Here is a 20,073-nt window from a genome sequence, read left to right as displayed (position 1 = left end):
AATTCTTAAAAATATATCAAACTTATTTTTTTATGCTAAAAGCCTAAAAAGTAAAAAAAAAATAACATTTTTAATAAAAAATGCAACAACAAACAAAAGGATATACCTACTTATGCGACTACAAAGATGCATAATATGAAGTTGCACGTATGTGCGTGTGACTAGCTCGTCGATCGATTAGGCAAAGAAGTGAAGACATTTATCTATGATAGGAATATTGTTATCGGCTTATCGCTTCTTTTAATATTTTTTGTAAAAGATAATTAACATTTTGTGAAAACGCACTGTAACTTTAAAAATGCCTTAAAATACATTTATAAATATCTAAAAAGTTAAACTTATTAAAAAATGTAAGATAAAAATTAAATTGCATCCAATTTTCAGTCCTACTTACTTATAAATACTAAATATGTATAGATAATTAATGTTTGAATGTTCGGTAATTCAGTGGGTAGTTAATTAATTCAAATTGATAAGGCTTGTAGGGGTACCAGGGTGGTTGGACAGTTGTGAAGGATTAGGCGACGGTAGTAAGATAAATTTATATTGTATATTTAATTGTTTATTTTTTTGTATTTATATGTTTATTTAAGTTATAGCTTAAACTATAATAAATCGTGTTTTGATTTATCTTGTTTTAAACATGATAACATTTTTTAAATAATGCAGCGGTTATGCAGTTAAATTAAATTAAAATAAACATTCAGTACAAACAATTTATGTTACTATTCTCAATAGTAGTTTGTATTTTAGAGATATTTTATGTTATAAAATATAGGTACCTACAGGTACCTATATGTACGTATATTAATAAAAACAACATTCAAATTTTTTTTTTTTTTTAATAGTACCTATAATAAAATAAGGTATAATATAATTGTGTGTAGCGGTGTTTAAAAAATGTCTTATTATTTGTATTGAGTGTTTGTTATAAAATATCGTCGTAAATCGTGCGATATAGTTTATTTACGTGCGCTAGTAAGATTAGACGGATAAAGCGATTGAGGGGGCATAAGATAATTTTATTTTCTATTTCTATGATCTATCCGCCTTTTAAAGCTTGCGGTTTATGTGGTCCTGTAAACGTAGCGTATCAACGTTGTGTAAAATAAAAACGATAAATCCGTATCGGGGAGTAGAAAAGAGATAAAAATAAAGAAGCCCAAACGAATAAATATACTGTGTGTGTAATAAAAATCTGATAAAATCGAAGAAGAAAAATAACCACACTGATGAAAAAGCGCTGGGTAATATCCGAATGAAATTGTTTACTCTTCTTTCTGTGTGTACGCTGTACCCACATGACTATAATCATACCTATGTCCAATGATTTTTCCTTTATATTTAAATACATTTCTAGGTACTGCACACAAATAATATCTCTAAACATAAAAATATTAAATAATCGTCTCCGTTGCTTACAATTTTTAGTGCTTTTAATTTTTAAGGTTTAACCTTAAAGCGTGGTTTGAGTTTTTATTGTCGTGCATGGTACATATAATTGTAGCGATAAAATGCCAAAGTTTATAACTTGCGTTGATGTATGTATTATAATTAAGAATATAAACTGGAAAGTTGTCGTATGCTTGTCATAGGGGGACACTTGGTTGAATTTTTAGGGGAGGGGGCTATAATAATCCAATGCAAAGCGACTCCGTATTCCCTTTTAACACAAGTATAACATATTACCTTTGATTTTTAGGGGGTCTATTGAAATACTTGCGAGCTAAGTCCCCCAAGTTCCCCGATGTCCGCCTATGATGCTTGTATAAACATTTTTTAAATAAAATTAGTTTAACACCTATCAAACAAATATACAGATATTGAGATATTGGTTAACATTTAGCAATAACCAACATTCAAGTCGGTACCTATACCTTTTATACTTCATCTCAAATAAAAGTATTCTCATGCGGCGACCGGTTTTCGTCTGGTTTGGTCATTATAATAATACACATCTTTCGATTAAATCGATTTCCGTTAACTTTTGTTATTAGCTTTTGTTTCTGACGACAGGCCGTAGCCAAAAAATCCCTTTTATGTGTTAATGTCAGTACCAAAAATATAAGCTAGTTGATTGTAGGAATAATAAGGTATCTAACGTTTATACTTGGCGCGCGTTAGCTAAATATATTCACATCGTTTGAGATTACCATGAGACATTGAGACGGAGTCACGGAGTATATTACTTAATACTTTTATACAGTTATACCTATATTGAGCTTATTGAATAGACGTGTATGGTGTATGGTAAAGGTACTAATGAAGCCATTTGCATAGGAATTAGGGGAAATGATGGTGGTATGGTTACTAACAAGTACTTGTGCACTTCCAAGTTTAAAATGTACACCTCCAAAAACTCAAAGCCATTTTCTATAATACTTTTACTGTTTTGTAGTAAATATTATTGATAATTTGTAGTTTGCACCTACGAGTTTATATTGTAGAGTAATATTCCTATAATAATATAAATGTTTTCATGTTTATATATATATATATATATATATATATTGACTATACAATCAAATGTGTTACAGTAATGATTCACCAGTTTATCAATACTAACGAGGGATATTACGAATAATTTAAAAAGCGAATGAATTTTAAACAAAAACAATTTACACGGAACAAAAAAATTGGACGTTGAATAGGTAATTGAATATTTTACCATAATCATTTTCATGAGTATCTCGATGTATAATATATGAACATTCTCAACATGCTATGAAAATAATGGAAAAATGTGATCGATCTGCAGCTGTATTTATCATTTTTAAATGTTATAGAACATAAAACATTTTTTATATTGTTACATTTACATGGCAATTGAAGAACCAACACAATTCTAGAACATTTAAAAACAAATAACCAAGCAGACTGGTATTACAAGCTAGTATATCTATCTTGTCTATCAGTGACCTAATATTTATTATGTATTTAAAATAATATTTGCGATCATATAGGTATACAGTACACAATTTAAGATACATGTAATATAAGTGTAAGTAATCGTCCATATAATTCACTTCGTTATGTATATATATTATGAGAAGGGAATTTATATTATGTTGCTGAATTCTGTACATTGTTTATAATGTATATATCTCTGTTGTTATTGACTATTTGCTCAAAAACCAATGTCGTGTTTTATATACTTACTTATACACACCAGGTGTCCGTAATAGCCATTTTGACAAAACGCGTTTATTCGATCGATGGCTTTGTTGTAGTGTAGCCCGTTGTCACATTTACATGCAAATACAAAATCCAATTTCAAACAGAAGAAATTGAAATGCTTTCGATCTTAAAAAAAAACCAACAAGGCAACAAATATGACTAATGCCCGCGTTACTCTTATTTTCTGTGTATTGGTGAATATGCAGTAGGTAATGTTATCATATTTTTTTCTTCAGCTCGCGTATAGGTACATATATCAACACAAAATAGATACCTAGTTACGTTGTGCTGCATATTTTCAATTTAATATTTATGTGTGTAGCTGATATCTTTTTTTATTTTTTGAATCACTCGTATATCTATTTTAATTAATTAATAGATCACGTAGCTACCTATATCACATTTTTTTTTATATAAATGTGTAATTATCTAATACTTGTACGTGCTGTTATCGGTACCTATAATACCTATAGTTATTTGTATTTTTTTAATATTAATTTATACATTTAGGTCTTAGGTATCTATTTAAATAATTTATTAGTTTAAGATTTTTAGTAAATATACCTATTATTATTTGCGAAATACAGAGACGAATACATCGCAGACGATTAGTTGGATGAAAGTGAATTGAATAATGTAAATAACCAGAGCGTTGCCCTTGCGACAAATTTATAGGCTATCGGACAAAGAAAGAATACCTACAATAAATAAACATATTTTTTCAGCTTCACTTATTTCACCAAGACTTTTTATTCATTGATTTTTGTACGTTTTTATTATTAACATTTTAATGGTATGATATATTTCTCTTTTTAATATTATGGCAGGGCTTATTGGGTAAGTATAGATATTGAGATATTTTCAAACGTTTAGTTCACATAATGCATACTTTTCTGAGATTTTTTTTTATTAATTTGTAAGCTTAATGTAGTACATGTGTACGAGTATAGGTACGCCGATTTTTCTATGTACATATATGTAAACTTATTCGGATACGTGGCACACAAACTTAGTTTTATATCATGGTTTAGCACAATATTATGTGACACAAAAAATCCAAATTGTTATATTATACATCTTTACAATGTATAAAAAATATAAATGCATCCTGTAAATGTTATCCTACCAATAATCTACCATATGCAAAATCACGCAAAATGATTTTGTACGAATCTCTGTTATTTCTTTCGAACATGTGTATCTATTCGGTATTTATGTAGGTATAGATATGTATCTTATGGTATCAGCTAATACTTTCCAAGGTTAATTATGTGGGTAAGTAGGTATTACAATATTATTTTCCACATATTCATTTTTATTTTTTTCAACCAAAATATTTATTGAATTTGCCCACTTGGCCATTTGTATATTGCTTTAGCCCAAATATGTTTATATATTTACATAATACACAAGCTTTTATTTAAATACTACCCCAAAAGCCCATAGAATCTTGTTATTGCAACAGTAATAACATGACATATTACCAATATATTATTAACATATGACTAACGACCTCCAAGGGTTTTTATGGTAAAATAAAACATTTACTTATTTGTTCTTGAATTGTCGAGCAACTTTTGACCAGATGATAATTGAAAAAAAAAATGTATGTCAAGTATTACACAATAAATAATAACAACAATTATTATATCAAATAATTTTTTTTTATCAGCTTAACAATAATAATTACACATAATCAACAAATTAGTAGAACACATTAACTTTAAAAAAAAATCTAGTGTTTGCACGGGTCATTAGGTAAACATCATTAAAATATAATATATATTTTTAATTATCTTATATATTATAAGACTATATCAACTTTCTATTTATTATTATATATTTTATAGTATTATTTGAATAATTGTAACGTATCCGGTCAGTTCAGTTTCCAGTTATGAATATTATAATAATTACAGAAGTTTGGTGTTGGCGATAAATAACACGATGAACATAATCGACGCCCAATTCTGTAATCTTGGAGCTTTACCTAGAAGTTAGAAATATTCTATGATAAGAACATATAGTTAATATTTATAGTGATTAGTGTTATAACATATAATTGTCTACCACTCGTGTTTTTGCGACAAGACACGCGAAAAAAATAAACGTTCACAAATTCCGATAATAATAGAAATTGGATATCGTCGCGCGTCGCATCGAGAATAGCGTGTATTTTTATATTTTAGTAGTAGTTAGCTACTTCTTACATAATTATGTAATATAGTAATACTTTTAGATATGAAAGAAAAAAATATTATTTTTTACTGCATCTCACATCATTGTTGTAGTATCTGTAACCGTTAATAAAACTTAAAAAAAAGTATGTTTTAGATATTTTAAAACATAATATACACATTACATAAGGTATATGATGTTAAATTTTATAAATAAGCTGTTAATGATATTTAGAAATAAATGACGAGAGACTCTATAGAAAATGATGGTATCCTTTCAATTTTTATTCAAGCTTTAAAAATGCTTAATTTTCGTTTTGTTTGCCATTAATTTTACTATAAAATATATATTTGAACGTGTTATCACAGATTGTAGATTGATATACTATATAGTATTGGTACCTATATTATTCACCCGATAACTAATGCTGTGCTTAAAACAACGGGCAATATAATATGTTACAATATTCTTGTGCATATTTTGTTTTAAAATAAATCACTGTTAAAAAGGGTAATGCGGAATAGGTTCCTAGGTCAAATTAAGTGTTCGAATTGGTTCCCAAATAAAATTAATTTACAATAAACAACTGTTATATTTTATTAGATTCTATACGATGTCTAAGAAAGTTATAAATATTATTTTATGTCTTGTTGTATCTAGTAGTACCTAATTGTTAAGTTTCACTTAATACTAACCTAACCTAATCCGAGGGAAAAATATTATTATTGACCAACACGTATAGCATTACAGCGTATAATATGAATATATTAAACTGAGCAATATTTTTAACCATAATACCTAGATATTGTAGATAGTGTTTGAAGTATGAAATATTTTATATATCTATAATAATTCTATACAGTCCTAAGTCTGTATAAAATGGGAAGGAAATTGTTGTTGATTGAATACAATAATTTGAAAAGTTAATTCAACAAGATTGTTTTATTATGAAAGCTCGTGGGAACCAATAAGACAATTAGGAACCAACTGGTAGTTGTCCGTTAAAAATTAAAATTATAATTCATAATAATTTACCGGTTTATTATGAAATCCGTTTTATTATAGTCTATAGAGTATAGACTACAACTAATAATGATTTACTTATTTACATACTTATCAATATTAGGTACCTACTAATTTTATCCATACATTTTGAATAAAATCAAACAAGTGATATTGAACCTAGTACTTAGATTTTTTTCGCAAGTACTAGTTTTCATATCTTTAAATTGTTCTCTTATTTTACCTGTAGAATGCGGTGACAGACTTGGAGCGATGACTTGTGCCGATTTTGGTGGTGCGTTGTCAACCAGTTCTATTTCAGACGACGATTTGTACAAGTCAAATTGAGAAATTTCACATATTACTTTAATACGGCCAGTTGGAAATAACAACGTACTAGCTCTTGTCATTAGATAGGATCTCATTATCACTAGTTCGGAAACCTTATGTTCGTATGTGGTTCTGATACGTACCGATTTCATGCTATCAGCCTGCATAGAGTAAAAACAATAATATCAAACAAATGTATTAGATCCAATATGTTTTATATACATATGTGTATAAATCATATAAATATATTTTAAATTACTAACAAGTACTATAATTCAGTTGATGAAGTAGTTAATAGTGTTAATGATGAATGATTGTATAAAAATGATACATATTTATTCGATTATTCTAAATTGAAATGAGTTAGGTACCTCTCTAAATTGAATTAATTCAAAACTTTTTATCAACACATGTTTTTGTTTTAGTTAATTATATAAAGTTTTAGTCCATTTGAATAATACAGTATAGCAACAATTACTTTCGAATTAATATTTAAAATGCATATGAATTGTTGGTTTAAAATAGTATGTTGACTGATGAAGGGGGAAGTGAACTATTTTATTTGTGGGTGGTGTGTGTGGCAGTGCAGCGCGAGCATTTAGCCCTGCAAGACTGATCGTACACTGAGCCACACAACATAATAGGTGCTATTTTAATAATGCCTCTGTAATTTTTTATTGATATTAATATATTACTACGGTAATGGTATTTATAATTTATGAATTATTATAACTAAGATACATACTACAGTGTGATTAGTATCTGAAGATAATCAATATATGTGGTATCACTAGATCTATCTGTAGGAGGTAACTGAAGGTTTATACATAATGTTACATAATTTAATCTCAGTTTTTGCACATAGTTTTAAATTGCTTATTATCAATTAATATAATATATTTATTTTTATAAGTATATTTTGATGGACGTCATATCCACTTGTGTTATTGTGATGTATCTGTTGTATTAACGCATAATAACAAATTATGTATTTATGTTCGGAATAATCCATTTCATTTCGATATTTTTATTTTTATATTATTGTGGGATATTGAATTTAAACATAAAAATAGGTATTATTTTGTGTGCCATGTTGGCTTATTTTTGTTATTTTAGTTTTAAAATTAGTTATGAGTAGGTATTTTAAATTTTACAATAAATTTACAATTTAAAAATATCCATAACTTGTTTTAAAATTAAATATCTAAAAAGCATACGGGAGGGGGAAGGTGATAAATAATATTTTTATATTTGAATTTGATAGCAGGTAAAATTACTCTAATATTAAAAACAACAGAGTTAAATTGATTTTTGAATATAATGACATTTCCTATCTTATGCGTTTATTGATGGTGGCGGTACATGTGATAACGACGTTTTTTTAAGATGTAATGGATAGATAATTAAAATCACATATTAAGACAACAAAATAAAATATACTTTTTTTAAATTTACTCAGTCATTCGACTTATTTTAAGTAATAAATATTAAGTATGCATAATAAAATGAATGTACAATATATTATTGTGAATATAATTGTATAGTGAATAATGTAACTACAAACAGTTCAGTTATATAAAAATGAACTATAAAAACTACGACATTTTTTAAAAAGCAACAAGGTATTGAAGGGGGTAACTGACTGTTTAGTCTCCATCGATAATGCTCCTGGCTGTCGCTTTATTAATTGATCTTGTCGTTTTTAGTGTGTATATTCACCAAGCTCTTTTATAGAACAGCATGCGAGTAACCAACCTACTAGCCAGTATATGATATATTAGACAAAACCAGTAGTGGCGTGAGAGTATTTTTATGAAGTTTCCGGTTGATGGAGAGGAGAAGGTTCTGTAATAGATTGATGGTAGGCGGGTGATGAAAAAATGAAAAGTCTCATGAAAAATAGAGGTCCATATCTACCGTCACTCGTATATCAAAAAGTATTTACTGTCCGGTGGACGGAAAAAGGTCATTCTCTAACGCTATAACCGGATAACCGGTATAGAAAATTAAACTTTCAGTATAGGTGTGACAAAAAAACCTATTAAGAAACTTGATACTTATTAAATAAAAATTATCGTTATCTGTCACAAATTTATTTTTGAATAACCAAAATCTAAGAATATTTTTGATTAAAATAATGAACATTTATCTTTCGCAACCTTACACTTGGTGTGTAATTAAAAAACTAGGTAATAAGTTATGAATAAATATTATTATTATTATAAGTAATAAGTTATAATATATATTTAAAATCTTATAATTTAAAAGTGTAACTATTTAAAAAATTATGATATATTAATGTCATTCTATAATTATAATTAAGTGTGGGTAATTAATGAAAAAATTAACTTAAGTTAGTTAAGTTAATATTAAGATTTAAGATTGTATACACAGTTTTAAAGTTTATATGAAGATAAAATATAAATTATCTTAATTCAATTAAAAAGACAATTTTTTTTATATATTATTATCTAGATCACATATATTATGTAGTGATTATGCAACTTTAATTTGTTTTTTTTTTAAATAATAACTTCAATTTTATTAAAAATACATCCTATACTATTCTTACTAATTTCAAACTGTACTAATTACAGTTGTAGTTACTAGTTAGTAGTTAATTAAGTATATATAAATAAACATAATTTTAATGTAACGTATTATTTTTTAATAGATTGAAAATATCTATGTTATTAATAAGAGATTAGTATTTTAACTTGGTACTTAAGTTGTTAAGTAAGTTAGAATATTAACTATTAAATTAAAAATTTAAACTAATTAACACCCAATACATATCTATAGTTATGGTTTAGTTTATATAATGCATGTATAACTATTGAGAATTTAAAAATTTAAATGTTTTTTAATATAGTTATTAGTACAGGTAGCAGAAACGAGTTTAAGAGAGTACGCATTAATTTTATAAGTTGAGTTTATAGTATAGTGTTAATGTTTTTACAATAAATTACTTTTTTTTACGAGGGAAAAAATATTAACTAAATAGGTATTTGTAGTCGTAGAAGTAGAACCCTATCTAATATCCTTACATACCACGTAATCATAAAATTAGGTAAATGCATTACAAAATATATTTTTAATTTTATTTAAAAATTTAATTAATTTAATAAATTATGACGTAAATATATTTTTTATTATAAATCCGCATCAACGTCTGATAACAGCAACGACACAAAGTTAAGTATCATTTCTCAGTACCAGAATTTTACGAGTTATACTTCACAGATCGAATATACTTTACAATTTTATTTATGAAATACCGGAAAATTAGATCAAATGTGAGTACGACTATACAAAAAATGAGAAGTGTAGTGCATCAAAAGCTTGCCCTGGGTAAACAACACAAGTTGGTCTTTATGTGGGTATCTGCGTTTTATTATATAAAAGTTTTTAATTTAAAACTTAAATACTCATCTATTAAGTAATTTCATTTGTATTTAATCACTTTGTTAAATTTTTTTATGAAAAAGAATAAGAAAAATCTTTTTAATAATGAGTAAATACAATTTGAATCCTTTTAATTAAAAAAAATATATCTGTAGTATTTATAGAAAGGAAAATAATGCTTATGATAACAAACCTTATTGAAAATATAGTGAAAAAACGTATTGCTTTAATCAACTCAAAAGAAGATTAATATAACTGTAAGTCAAAGCGTATATCAAATAAGATCAAGAAATAATTAAGATATTTTTTTAAATAGCTTACCTACTCAAACAATCATGATTAAATTCAAAATCTAAATATTATATTAGTACTATCATACACAAGGTACCTAAGTGAAGAAAATAAATTAATAACTCAAATTTCATCTATATTATTCGCGTAAGGTATACTCATAAAGTCATAAATTATATTATAGTGTTTTTTTTTATTAAAAAAAAAATATTTACTTAGTGGGGTAAGAATGCGTCCGTGAACGTGAAAAACAAAATTTTATTTTTTAAACTTACTGATTTATCACTATATATTTTAAGAAGTAAAAATATTTTGGTTTTTAATTTTTACGGTAATTTCTGGTAGAAAATTAGATCTAATTGGTACTCATACTTGAAGAGGGGGGGGGGTTAAAAGTTAAAAATTCTAATTAATTTTTTTTATAATCGGAAAAACCAAAAAAAAAAAAAAAAAATTAAGAGAAAGTTCTAATTTAGTTTTTGATAAAATTGATTTATTTATTTTATTATACTTCAAGAATGAATAACCGTAAAAACTTGAAATAGGTATTTATTAATAATATATATTAATTATTTAATAATTCATTAATTAATATTATATATGTATATATTGTTTTTAATCACTAATAAAATATTCACTAAATTTTTGTATTATCATTTTATATATTATATTGTATAATTTTCAAATATTTTTAGCTGTTTATAAACAATTGATATTTTTAAATATCAATAAAAATTTAAAAACTTCAATTTTCACTCAGTAAATATGCAGGCTAGATATTTTTTACAAGCATTTGAAGCTAAAAAATTAATACAATTTGTAAATTATTTTGTAGTTAAAAATGTATTACATGTTCATTTTTTTAGCTAAAGCTTGTATTACTTTTATTAAAGTTTAATTTAAAGATTTATAAAATAATAACTTCAACGGAAGTCCCAATGTACTTGTTAATTAAGTACTTGTTACTCGTTTTTTATAACATGTACCTGAACGTGTTCTTTTATATAACAAGTTAATATGAACATGAATTTTTACATTTTTTACGCATCGGACGTGAATGTGAACGAATTCAATTATCAAATAAACTTTTCGTATTGTACTGTATTTTCTACTTGTATTAAATTGCAATAAGCATTATATATTGTTCGTAAGGTACAATAATGATTAATACTGGATAGTTTAACTGAAGATGTCACTACCACAACATTTTAAAGGTTATACCTTATACGAGTATATTTATGAACCGAATTCATTTAATTTGCATCAATAATTTATTATATTTTCGCATAACAATTTTGAAATATTATATAGTTTATAAAAAATAAATATGTCCATCAGCAAAAGATACTCATAAAAATGTTTATCTGATACAATAGAAATGTAATGGTAACAAAAATATCCTGCCCAACGAGTGATATATTTTAATAATATCACCATCGATATTATTACATTATATATAGGAACCAACAGTATTGGTTAAAATTATAGTTTATGTTTACCATCGTAAAATTGACTGTGGATGACTGACGCGAATATTATTTCAAAAAGTCAACTTGTATTTTGTGTTTAATATTTTTTTAGCTTCCCAATAATTTGTGAAATAATTGTCAAAGGACACGGATTAACGATTTGAACACCGAGGATATTTGTACTTGGAATACAAAATATTACTTTTTTATAGGGTAAGTAACATTACAATATGTATTCTAGGTATTCACGATTCATAATTATGATTTGTTTACGTCACCATATAGTATCACAACGATCGCGTATATTATAATACGGTAATTATTATTATTATGGCGTGTTTGTGGTTATAGGAAAACATAAAAAAAATAAAATAAAAAGTACAGAATGGAAAGGTACATTATTTTCCGTGTTAAATTTGTTGTTGTTAAAACGTACAATTTCAGTCAGTCGGGCGTGCGTGATGCATGTGTATATGGATCGGGTAACAGGTAGCAAATAATTATTGTTACTCTAAAAACAGACGCGCTTTTCAATGGCGCTGATTTTTTTTTACATTTTGTTTACTCAATTATTTAGGAAGCACAGTGGACGATTGAAAAGTATTTATTTTGCTCGCAATTACTACGATGCAAAATAAGCGCGTAACAGGATAATTATGTTTGTTCAAAACTGAGCGTTTAACGCTCGGCAGTGGTCAAAATGCACGGAAGGGACCGCGCGCGAGAGTTATGGGGTTAAATGTTAATGGTTGAATATTATAACGTTTAATAATAATTCACTCTCTAGCATTATTTTCATGTTTTACTTACAACTTAGGCCAATGGTAACGATCCATTTCTGCAATTTATTCGCGAACGTTAAATGCAATTATTGTCATACTAGCGCAGGTGCAGTGCGTGCGGTTTGGTTTTTAGCCGTAAATTATTTTCCCCCAATAGAATATTTAATATTATAGTTGGTCACCTTCAGTGTTTGAACACGATAATAAAAGTAAAGGCGCCCAAAACTACTACTCAACAAATTTGCATTCTAAACGACAAATGTTGTGCGATGAATACTCGAAATTTAGAGCAAAAAGAATTTTGTACGATATTAAAATATATCTATTATAGTATTAATCTATTGTCTAAATGGTCACACAAGTTAAATATTATATTATATCGCTTACGTAAAATAAGTAGTTCCGACTGGTTAATTTATAATCAGTGTAGGTACGGTCAAAAATATGATAGTTAGAGACTTGACATTTTCATTGTATCATCATATTATCACCAGACAAGGGTACACTAAGAAAGGATTATCGAAAATTCGCATTTTCAAGAGAATTTCACGCATGGATTGGTTGGCTTATGATATACAAATAAATGATTGCTTGTATGTGTAGAGTTGCAATTGATCATAGAAAACAGTATAGTTATTATGATTGATTATAATTTTAGACCTGTATTTTGTGCTTAGACAAAGCCACCATTGATCATTGTGTTAAAAATGTGTACGAGTGTTATAGTACTATAGTTTACATTTAATGTAGTTTAAGATGAGGTAAGTCAACGGGCCCTATTTAATTTTAAATATTTTTAATCCATTAAAATAATAAACCTTTTTTTTTGCGGTTAACTTATACACTAGTATAATATCCTGTACGATTTTGAGACTTAGCATTTGATTTACAGAGACCACCAATGTTAACGCTGTAATTGTTTGTATAAATTATATTTATTTAAATAAGTTGAAATGGCAACATTTATACTAAATACCACTGTAATTTATTTCCATACTAAAAATAATAGCTGCGCAATTGACTTAAAAGTGATTATATTGAATATTAATTGTACCATTTATTTAATATTAATATTGTTTGAGTTTTGAATTTTAAATTTATATAAACCTAAGTATAAATGTTTAAAATTTGAAATGAAGAAAATGTTTCTTTTTTCATTATACTGACACTAAACTGACTATTTAATTTCCTTCAATATTTTAGTATTTGAGATTTTTAAAAAACTTTAACTCAAAGCGTTAATAATGCAAAGGAAATGGATTAAAGTGATAAAAACTTTAGATCGATGAATTTCAATGAGGTGAAAAATATAAATTGTTCTGTTTTGAATACAATTGTGCTATCAATGTTCTCATCATACAAAAAAATAGAATATTTTCCTTTATTACAATAGACTTTATATATTATATCATTAAATATTTACTCTTAAATTTAAATACATTTTTTAATAGGTATGAATAAAATTTCATAATTGCCCAAATAAAACAAAATACGATTTTTAAAGTTGGGAATTTAAAAAATTTAATTTAATATAACTGTTTTGAATGTTTTGATTTCTCGTTTATTCAAAATAATGTTAATTATTTGCAACCTTCAAGTTATTATAAATACATAATATTTACTTGCTAAAAGTGTTTTTCTTTGACGTTGTTTTTAATGAAAATATTAAATATTTATTATACATAGGTATATCTTATATCTATATAAGTATTGAATAAAAATCAGATTACGAGATTTACGTTTTTAGTTCATGCCCTGTGGTGATTTTGGTATGTTTATTTCTGTTTATCTTATAACCAATAACCATTTGTTAAAATTATTATTTTAATAGTGTATTACAATAATGTTTGCTATTTTAAATATGTTTTATGACTGAGATATTTTAATAAAGTATTTTGTGATATTTAATTAAATATTGTTTTAAACTTATTCGAGTTTTCATATTAAAATTGATTAATTTATATAATAATTATGCAATGAATTTTATTTTATGTATTATTGTATAAGTCTTATATCAAGTATGAATTTTGCAAACATTTTCATCATTCGAGGGTTATATTTTGTTGAAATCTAGGTATGCATCTTATTATGGGTCCTTCATTAAATCGTATTTAATTTTTAAATACCTAATAATATAAATTTAAATTTAAAAAAAAAATAGTTTGGTGTCTATCAACCATTCTAAAATTTAACTAAGCATTTTATTTAACAACATATCATAGTCATTATCAGGTATTGTTTTTCAGATTTACATAAAACGTATCAAAAATAATAATTATCTATTAACAACAATCACAAAACGTTTCGTTTTAACTTTTCAAGTGGATTTTTGTTTCGATGACATGAATTAAATTAATAATGGAAAAATACCGTTTGATTATTTAAGAACCAACTAATGTTGACAGCTGGATAGCTTTCGCCGGCAATGCAACTGACGTTAATTAGATCACCCGATGAGTACTTCATTCTGTTCGTGTGCAACGTCGGAGGAGACGACGGTTCATCTGAAATAATATAATGATGAAGTAAATATTAGTGTATATTATACATATTACGATGTAAATCAACTCACGTTTTGTTAAAATATTATATCAATTATTTGTGAATAATCATATTGCATTCATTATTTTTATAATATATTTATTGCCAAGCATTTCCACTACTCCCATTTTTTTTTTAACAGTGCAGTTATTTAAAATCTAAAAGTTTTAATATAATTAAAGAATTATAGACCTTTGAATACTTGAAATTTTTTTCATAATTTAAGAAATGTGTTGTAGCGATAAAAACTTCTGTTTTCGATAGGAAAATCAATGATTAAATACAAATTCACATGACTAGTTTTTGAGTTGTTAAATTGTATACACTGGGGATAATAGTCCTCAAAATTGCTTTTGTAAAAATATAATTTAGACGTAGGATAATAATGAATGAAATATTAATTAATATTGAATAAAATAATATAATATTGAATTTAGACAAGCATGTCTGAACATTTACATTGTGTCATATAGGCAACCCGATTGAAAGGCAGTTTATTTTAAATTACTTTTAAAAATTATAAAATACTGTTGTATCAATATTATTTACTGTAATTTAGAAATTATCATAGTTCCTATATTTTCTTAACCTTTTTTCTTAGTATATAGTGTTTAATAATTTAATAATTACTCGTTCAAATAATGGTTTAGATATATCATATCAATATTTTCAAAAAAAATATTTAATAAATAATTTAAAGTGCAAAATGAGGGTTCTCATTTGAAAAACAGAAATTTGTATCATTATATGACACATTAGTTGGTTAAAAAATCATCAAGTACTTATATTCGAAATTATGGTCTTTATGTATGTTCATAAATTTCAAAAATCATATTTTAAATAACTGTATTATAAAAGAAAAAAACGGTAGTTGGTATACCTATTTGATGAATCACTCTGTATGTGCATTGTAATTTGCCTATCAAAACGTTTGTAAACAATAAAACTATATGAATAGATTTTTGTACGAGGACCCGTAAATATTATGGTTTGAAATATTTGTCTGGACATTTTGATGTTATAAATAATAAATGCTTAACTTTCGATACATAATATGCATTAGCCAATAAAGTTATATTTATTTGTTGTATCAAGACGAGTGGTAAGAATTATTTTTCCCTCGTGTATTTTTATTGCATTACTTCGTTTCTATAAACTTCAATAGACTATTAACCAAAAATCAGACGATAAAACATAAACATTTTCTGAAAATATTTAGTACTTTATTATTTTATTTAATATATTAATAGTTGGCTATTACAATAAAATGTTTAGGTTTTAATAAGTACAAATAAAATAAATATTTTAAAATTAAAAAAGTCTATATCTAGGTAAGAATTATGTAAGAGTTAAATTACTTAAATATTTAGTTAATCTTACTTAATTTTTTTCAATCCTATAATATGTGCCTATTTTATTTTATGAATTACCAAAGATAGTTTCGAAGAATATAATATAATATTTTGTTTAAATTAAAATATTAAGGAGAAATATGCATACAGGTATACATTTAAAAAATATATATAATGCATATCCACTGTACCGTGTAATAATATAGACCATACAATTTTGTCGATTTTAACTTTTTACATTTTTGTTACTTAAAATTATGAAAATTAAACTAAAAAATGTATGATAATAATATTAATTATTATTGTACATTCTTACAAAGTAATTATATTTTTATCCTTCCGTAACAACACGAGAATAATACGTATGTAATAAGTTGAATTATTATTATTATTCAATATTTTAGTATTATTGGAAGAAGACCGTATACCATCAAATTTTGAAATTATTAACGCAACGTTGCACGATAGGATCTATTTTCCCTGTTTTTGGGGAGACGCTAGAAAAATGATTCAATCCATTAACCGATTTAGTCCGGCTTTTTGCAGCTTATCTCAATACGTTTCATTAATCATGTCACTGCAATGTTTAACTGACCCAGTTATTTTTTTATTTCCAGAAAATAAAAGTTGCACGAAATTACACCAAACACGTCGTGTACAAGTTTAAGTATCACGAAGGCTAAGAAAACATTTAGTATGCATTTCTCGAAGCGAATATTCGATGTATTATGCTATAGATTTTTATGAAACCCCAGGAAACTTGACGGGCACTTACAAAAGGGACGAAACATTTTCATGCATACACAAGCGATACGCAGCAAGTCTGAATTTCTTTGACAGTAATGCGTTCCCAAATGTACATCTGAGAGTGTTCAGATGGTTTTTTTTCACCAAAACTTATATTTTTGAATTAATATTCATACATTATTCATAATACCGAAATATATACATAGTTCTTTGGTCCATTACTATTTACTATAGTAAGAAATCGTTCAGTTCAAGTTAGTTGTACTATTCTATATACAATACAAAATGTAGCTGGCAATCGATCGCTAATTTCCCTTCGTATTTACCTGAAATTTGATTTCTATTTTCAGTGATTAGAAACCCGAATTGAAAATGTTTCACAGCTGAATAATCGAATCGGAATGTTTTTGTTAATTTATCTGACATAACAACATAACAGATTGTGCAAAACATTTTTTTTTTTAGCTAAAGCCGCAAATTAAAATTCATTTGATTTACATCTTTTTTAAAAGTATTTTATATCATTAACCATTGTTTAATAATATTTATTAATTAATTTTATTTTTAACTTATTATAGTTATTATTAAAAATATCCCCATTTTATAATTATTATGAATATGTACCTATGTAGTTTTTACTTCAAAAGTGTATTCTTATCGGGGAAAGTGCTAGGAAAAATAAATGATAGGTCTCGATTTAAAAATTATTATGCCTTTGGTTAGACTTGTATATTAGGGTATAGTTGGAGCAGGCGTTTCAATGAAAATCGTAACGAACCATTTTCGCTGATGTAATTTTTGTAGTTTTTCGCTAAAGTTTGTTGGAAACTTTTTCATATGTTTTCACTTAGATTTGGCGATGAAATGCATTATTATTTTTTTTTTATATTGAGTTTCTGATTGGACTTATCTTAAATAAAACTTCAGCGCTTGATTGAATTCGTTCATTTTAATTTTTGCAGAACACGTTTTAAACCGCATGTAGTGTCTTATGCGAACTATCAGTTTAGTTGGCGGTTGTGATATGTTGACATTTAGATGTCCGATGTGTAATAGGACTTAAAACAATAATAATAATTGTAAATGTAAATGATCCTTACAGATCGATTCCGAAGGGACGGGCGGGGACAATAGAGAAATTTCGCCACCATCACCACACCATACCATTATTATTATTACCCAGTTGGAAATGGTAGTGTAAAGTGATGGCGGCAACAGTGGTAGTAAATACGCACACATTATACTATACGCGAAATATACAATATACATGTATACACACATAACAATGGTATCATCCCCGTTTTGTGCTTTATAATAATATGCTCCAACGCTATTCATGATGTATACCTATTTATTATATATATATATACATATATTACGTGCATGTATGATATATATATATATGTGTGTGTGTGTGTGTGTGTACGCGCGTAGAATATACGTATACACACATGTTATATACAACATAATATACATATAATATTATAGAATAGCGTGTTGTAGTCGAACAACGATATAATAATTAAACATTTTGCAGAACTGCAGAAGTGTGTGCGTATTAATAACTTTGGAATTTCCTTTTACGTTGTAATATGGTTTTGCAATGGTAAGAATATATGATTATTATTATTGCAGGCATGGCGGGTTACGAGAACAGAGTGCAGTACAAATTAATTGTTGGTGTTGGTAGTTTACGCGCTTTTTAAACGATAATAGTATTAATAATATTAATATTATGATTATGATATCAGGTATTAGTTCGCTTACGTTGTAAGAATTGATCTTGTGAGTCTATGACCGAAGCAAGAAATGTAGAATTTTTAGAGTATTGTTTTTTTTTTGTTTTTTTAATGTGTTCCGTCATCACGTTTTGTAATGAATAGTTTACTTTAACCTTAAACTCTGGCGTGTGGTTTCTAGTATCAAATTTGTTATAGTTGGTACTTAGGCTTAGGGAAGTCAAATTTTAGAAAATTAATAAAAAAAAAAAATGGCAGGAAAACGGGAATATTTACGCAGCATCAGTTTTTAACGATACCGATTTTGTTTTTTTGTTGATGTAACTCAAAGAGCAATAACAGTTAAATTGAATTTTTCACAAATATTTATAAAATATAATACACTTAGGTATGATGATATCATCATTTAAAAAAAATGATATCATTATTTTTGAGCTGTTTATAGATATTTTAAATGTTTGATAACTTTTTGGTTTTTGTGAACTATCAATACCAGGAATCTCCATTTTACAGTAATTCAGTATTGACTTATAAATTATAATATGCAATGTTTTAGTAAATAAAAATAATTTAATCATTTTAACCCACCAAATTCAGAAAATAAAAATATAATGCGTCTTTAATAATATTTACTAATTCATTCGTCTCATTCGTTCAAAATTGTTTTACGTTTACATCGATTTATCATTAAATTAGAATTAGAATGACTTGATCACCGCCAACGAGATACACTTAAAACCTATAATCATACAACAGAAGCTAATTCCCTATTTTAATTTTATTTAAAAATATTTTACTTACTTGTGACGTATGTGAGTTTTGTCTTAATACCGGTGTGGAATAGCGGTGCGTCCGCTGACACTTCGCATTTATAATATCCCGTCAATTCCCTTTGGACGTTCACAATGGTTACTTTGTTTTCGTCAGGACTCTTGTACCTACATACAAAATTACATTTTATCAAATTGACCATTTTAAACTTTTGATCTGTAATTTGTTACCTCAATATATCATATAAATGTATTGTGTCATAGTTAATAGCAATAATAATATTGTTTAC

General features: G+C 26.3%; 1 protein-coding gene across 1 annotated transcript in view; it reads right to left on the bottom strand.

Annotated features, from left to right (window-relative positions):
- Positions 1 to 4,904: 4,904 nt before the first annotated feature.
- The window catches only part of LOC113547978, a 77,294-nt gene continuing 62,125 nt past the window's right edge, over positions 4,905 to 20,073 (bottom strand). The window contains exons 4-7 of the mRNA XM_026948584.1: positions 19,815 to 19,937; positions 15,005 to 15,138; positions 6,602 to 6,848; positions 4,905 to 5,167 (exon numbers count right to left, since the gene is read on the bottom strand). Of these exons, the coding sequence (XP_026804385.1) occupies positions 5,091 to 5,167; positions 6,602 to 6,848; positions 15,005 to 15,138; positions 19,815 to 19,937 (581 nt within the window). The 3' untranslated portion in view covers positions 4,905 to 5,090. The remainder of the gene's footprint in view (positions 5,168 to 6,601; positions 6,849 to 15,004; positions 15,139 to 19,814; positions 19,938 to 20,073) is intronic.

The sequence above is a fragment of the Rhopalosiphum maidis genome, chromosome 1, assembly GCF_003676215.2.
Source record: "Rhopalosiphum maidis isolate BTI-1 chromosome 1, ASM367621v3, whole genome shotgun sequence".
In the NCBI taxonomy this organism is placed as follows: domain Eukaryota; kingdom Metazoa; phylum Arthropoda; class Insecta; order Hemiptera; family Aphididae; genus Rhopalosiphum; species Rhopalosiphum maidis.
This window is presented reverse-complemented; position numbering and strand designations above follow the sequence as displayed.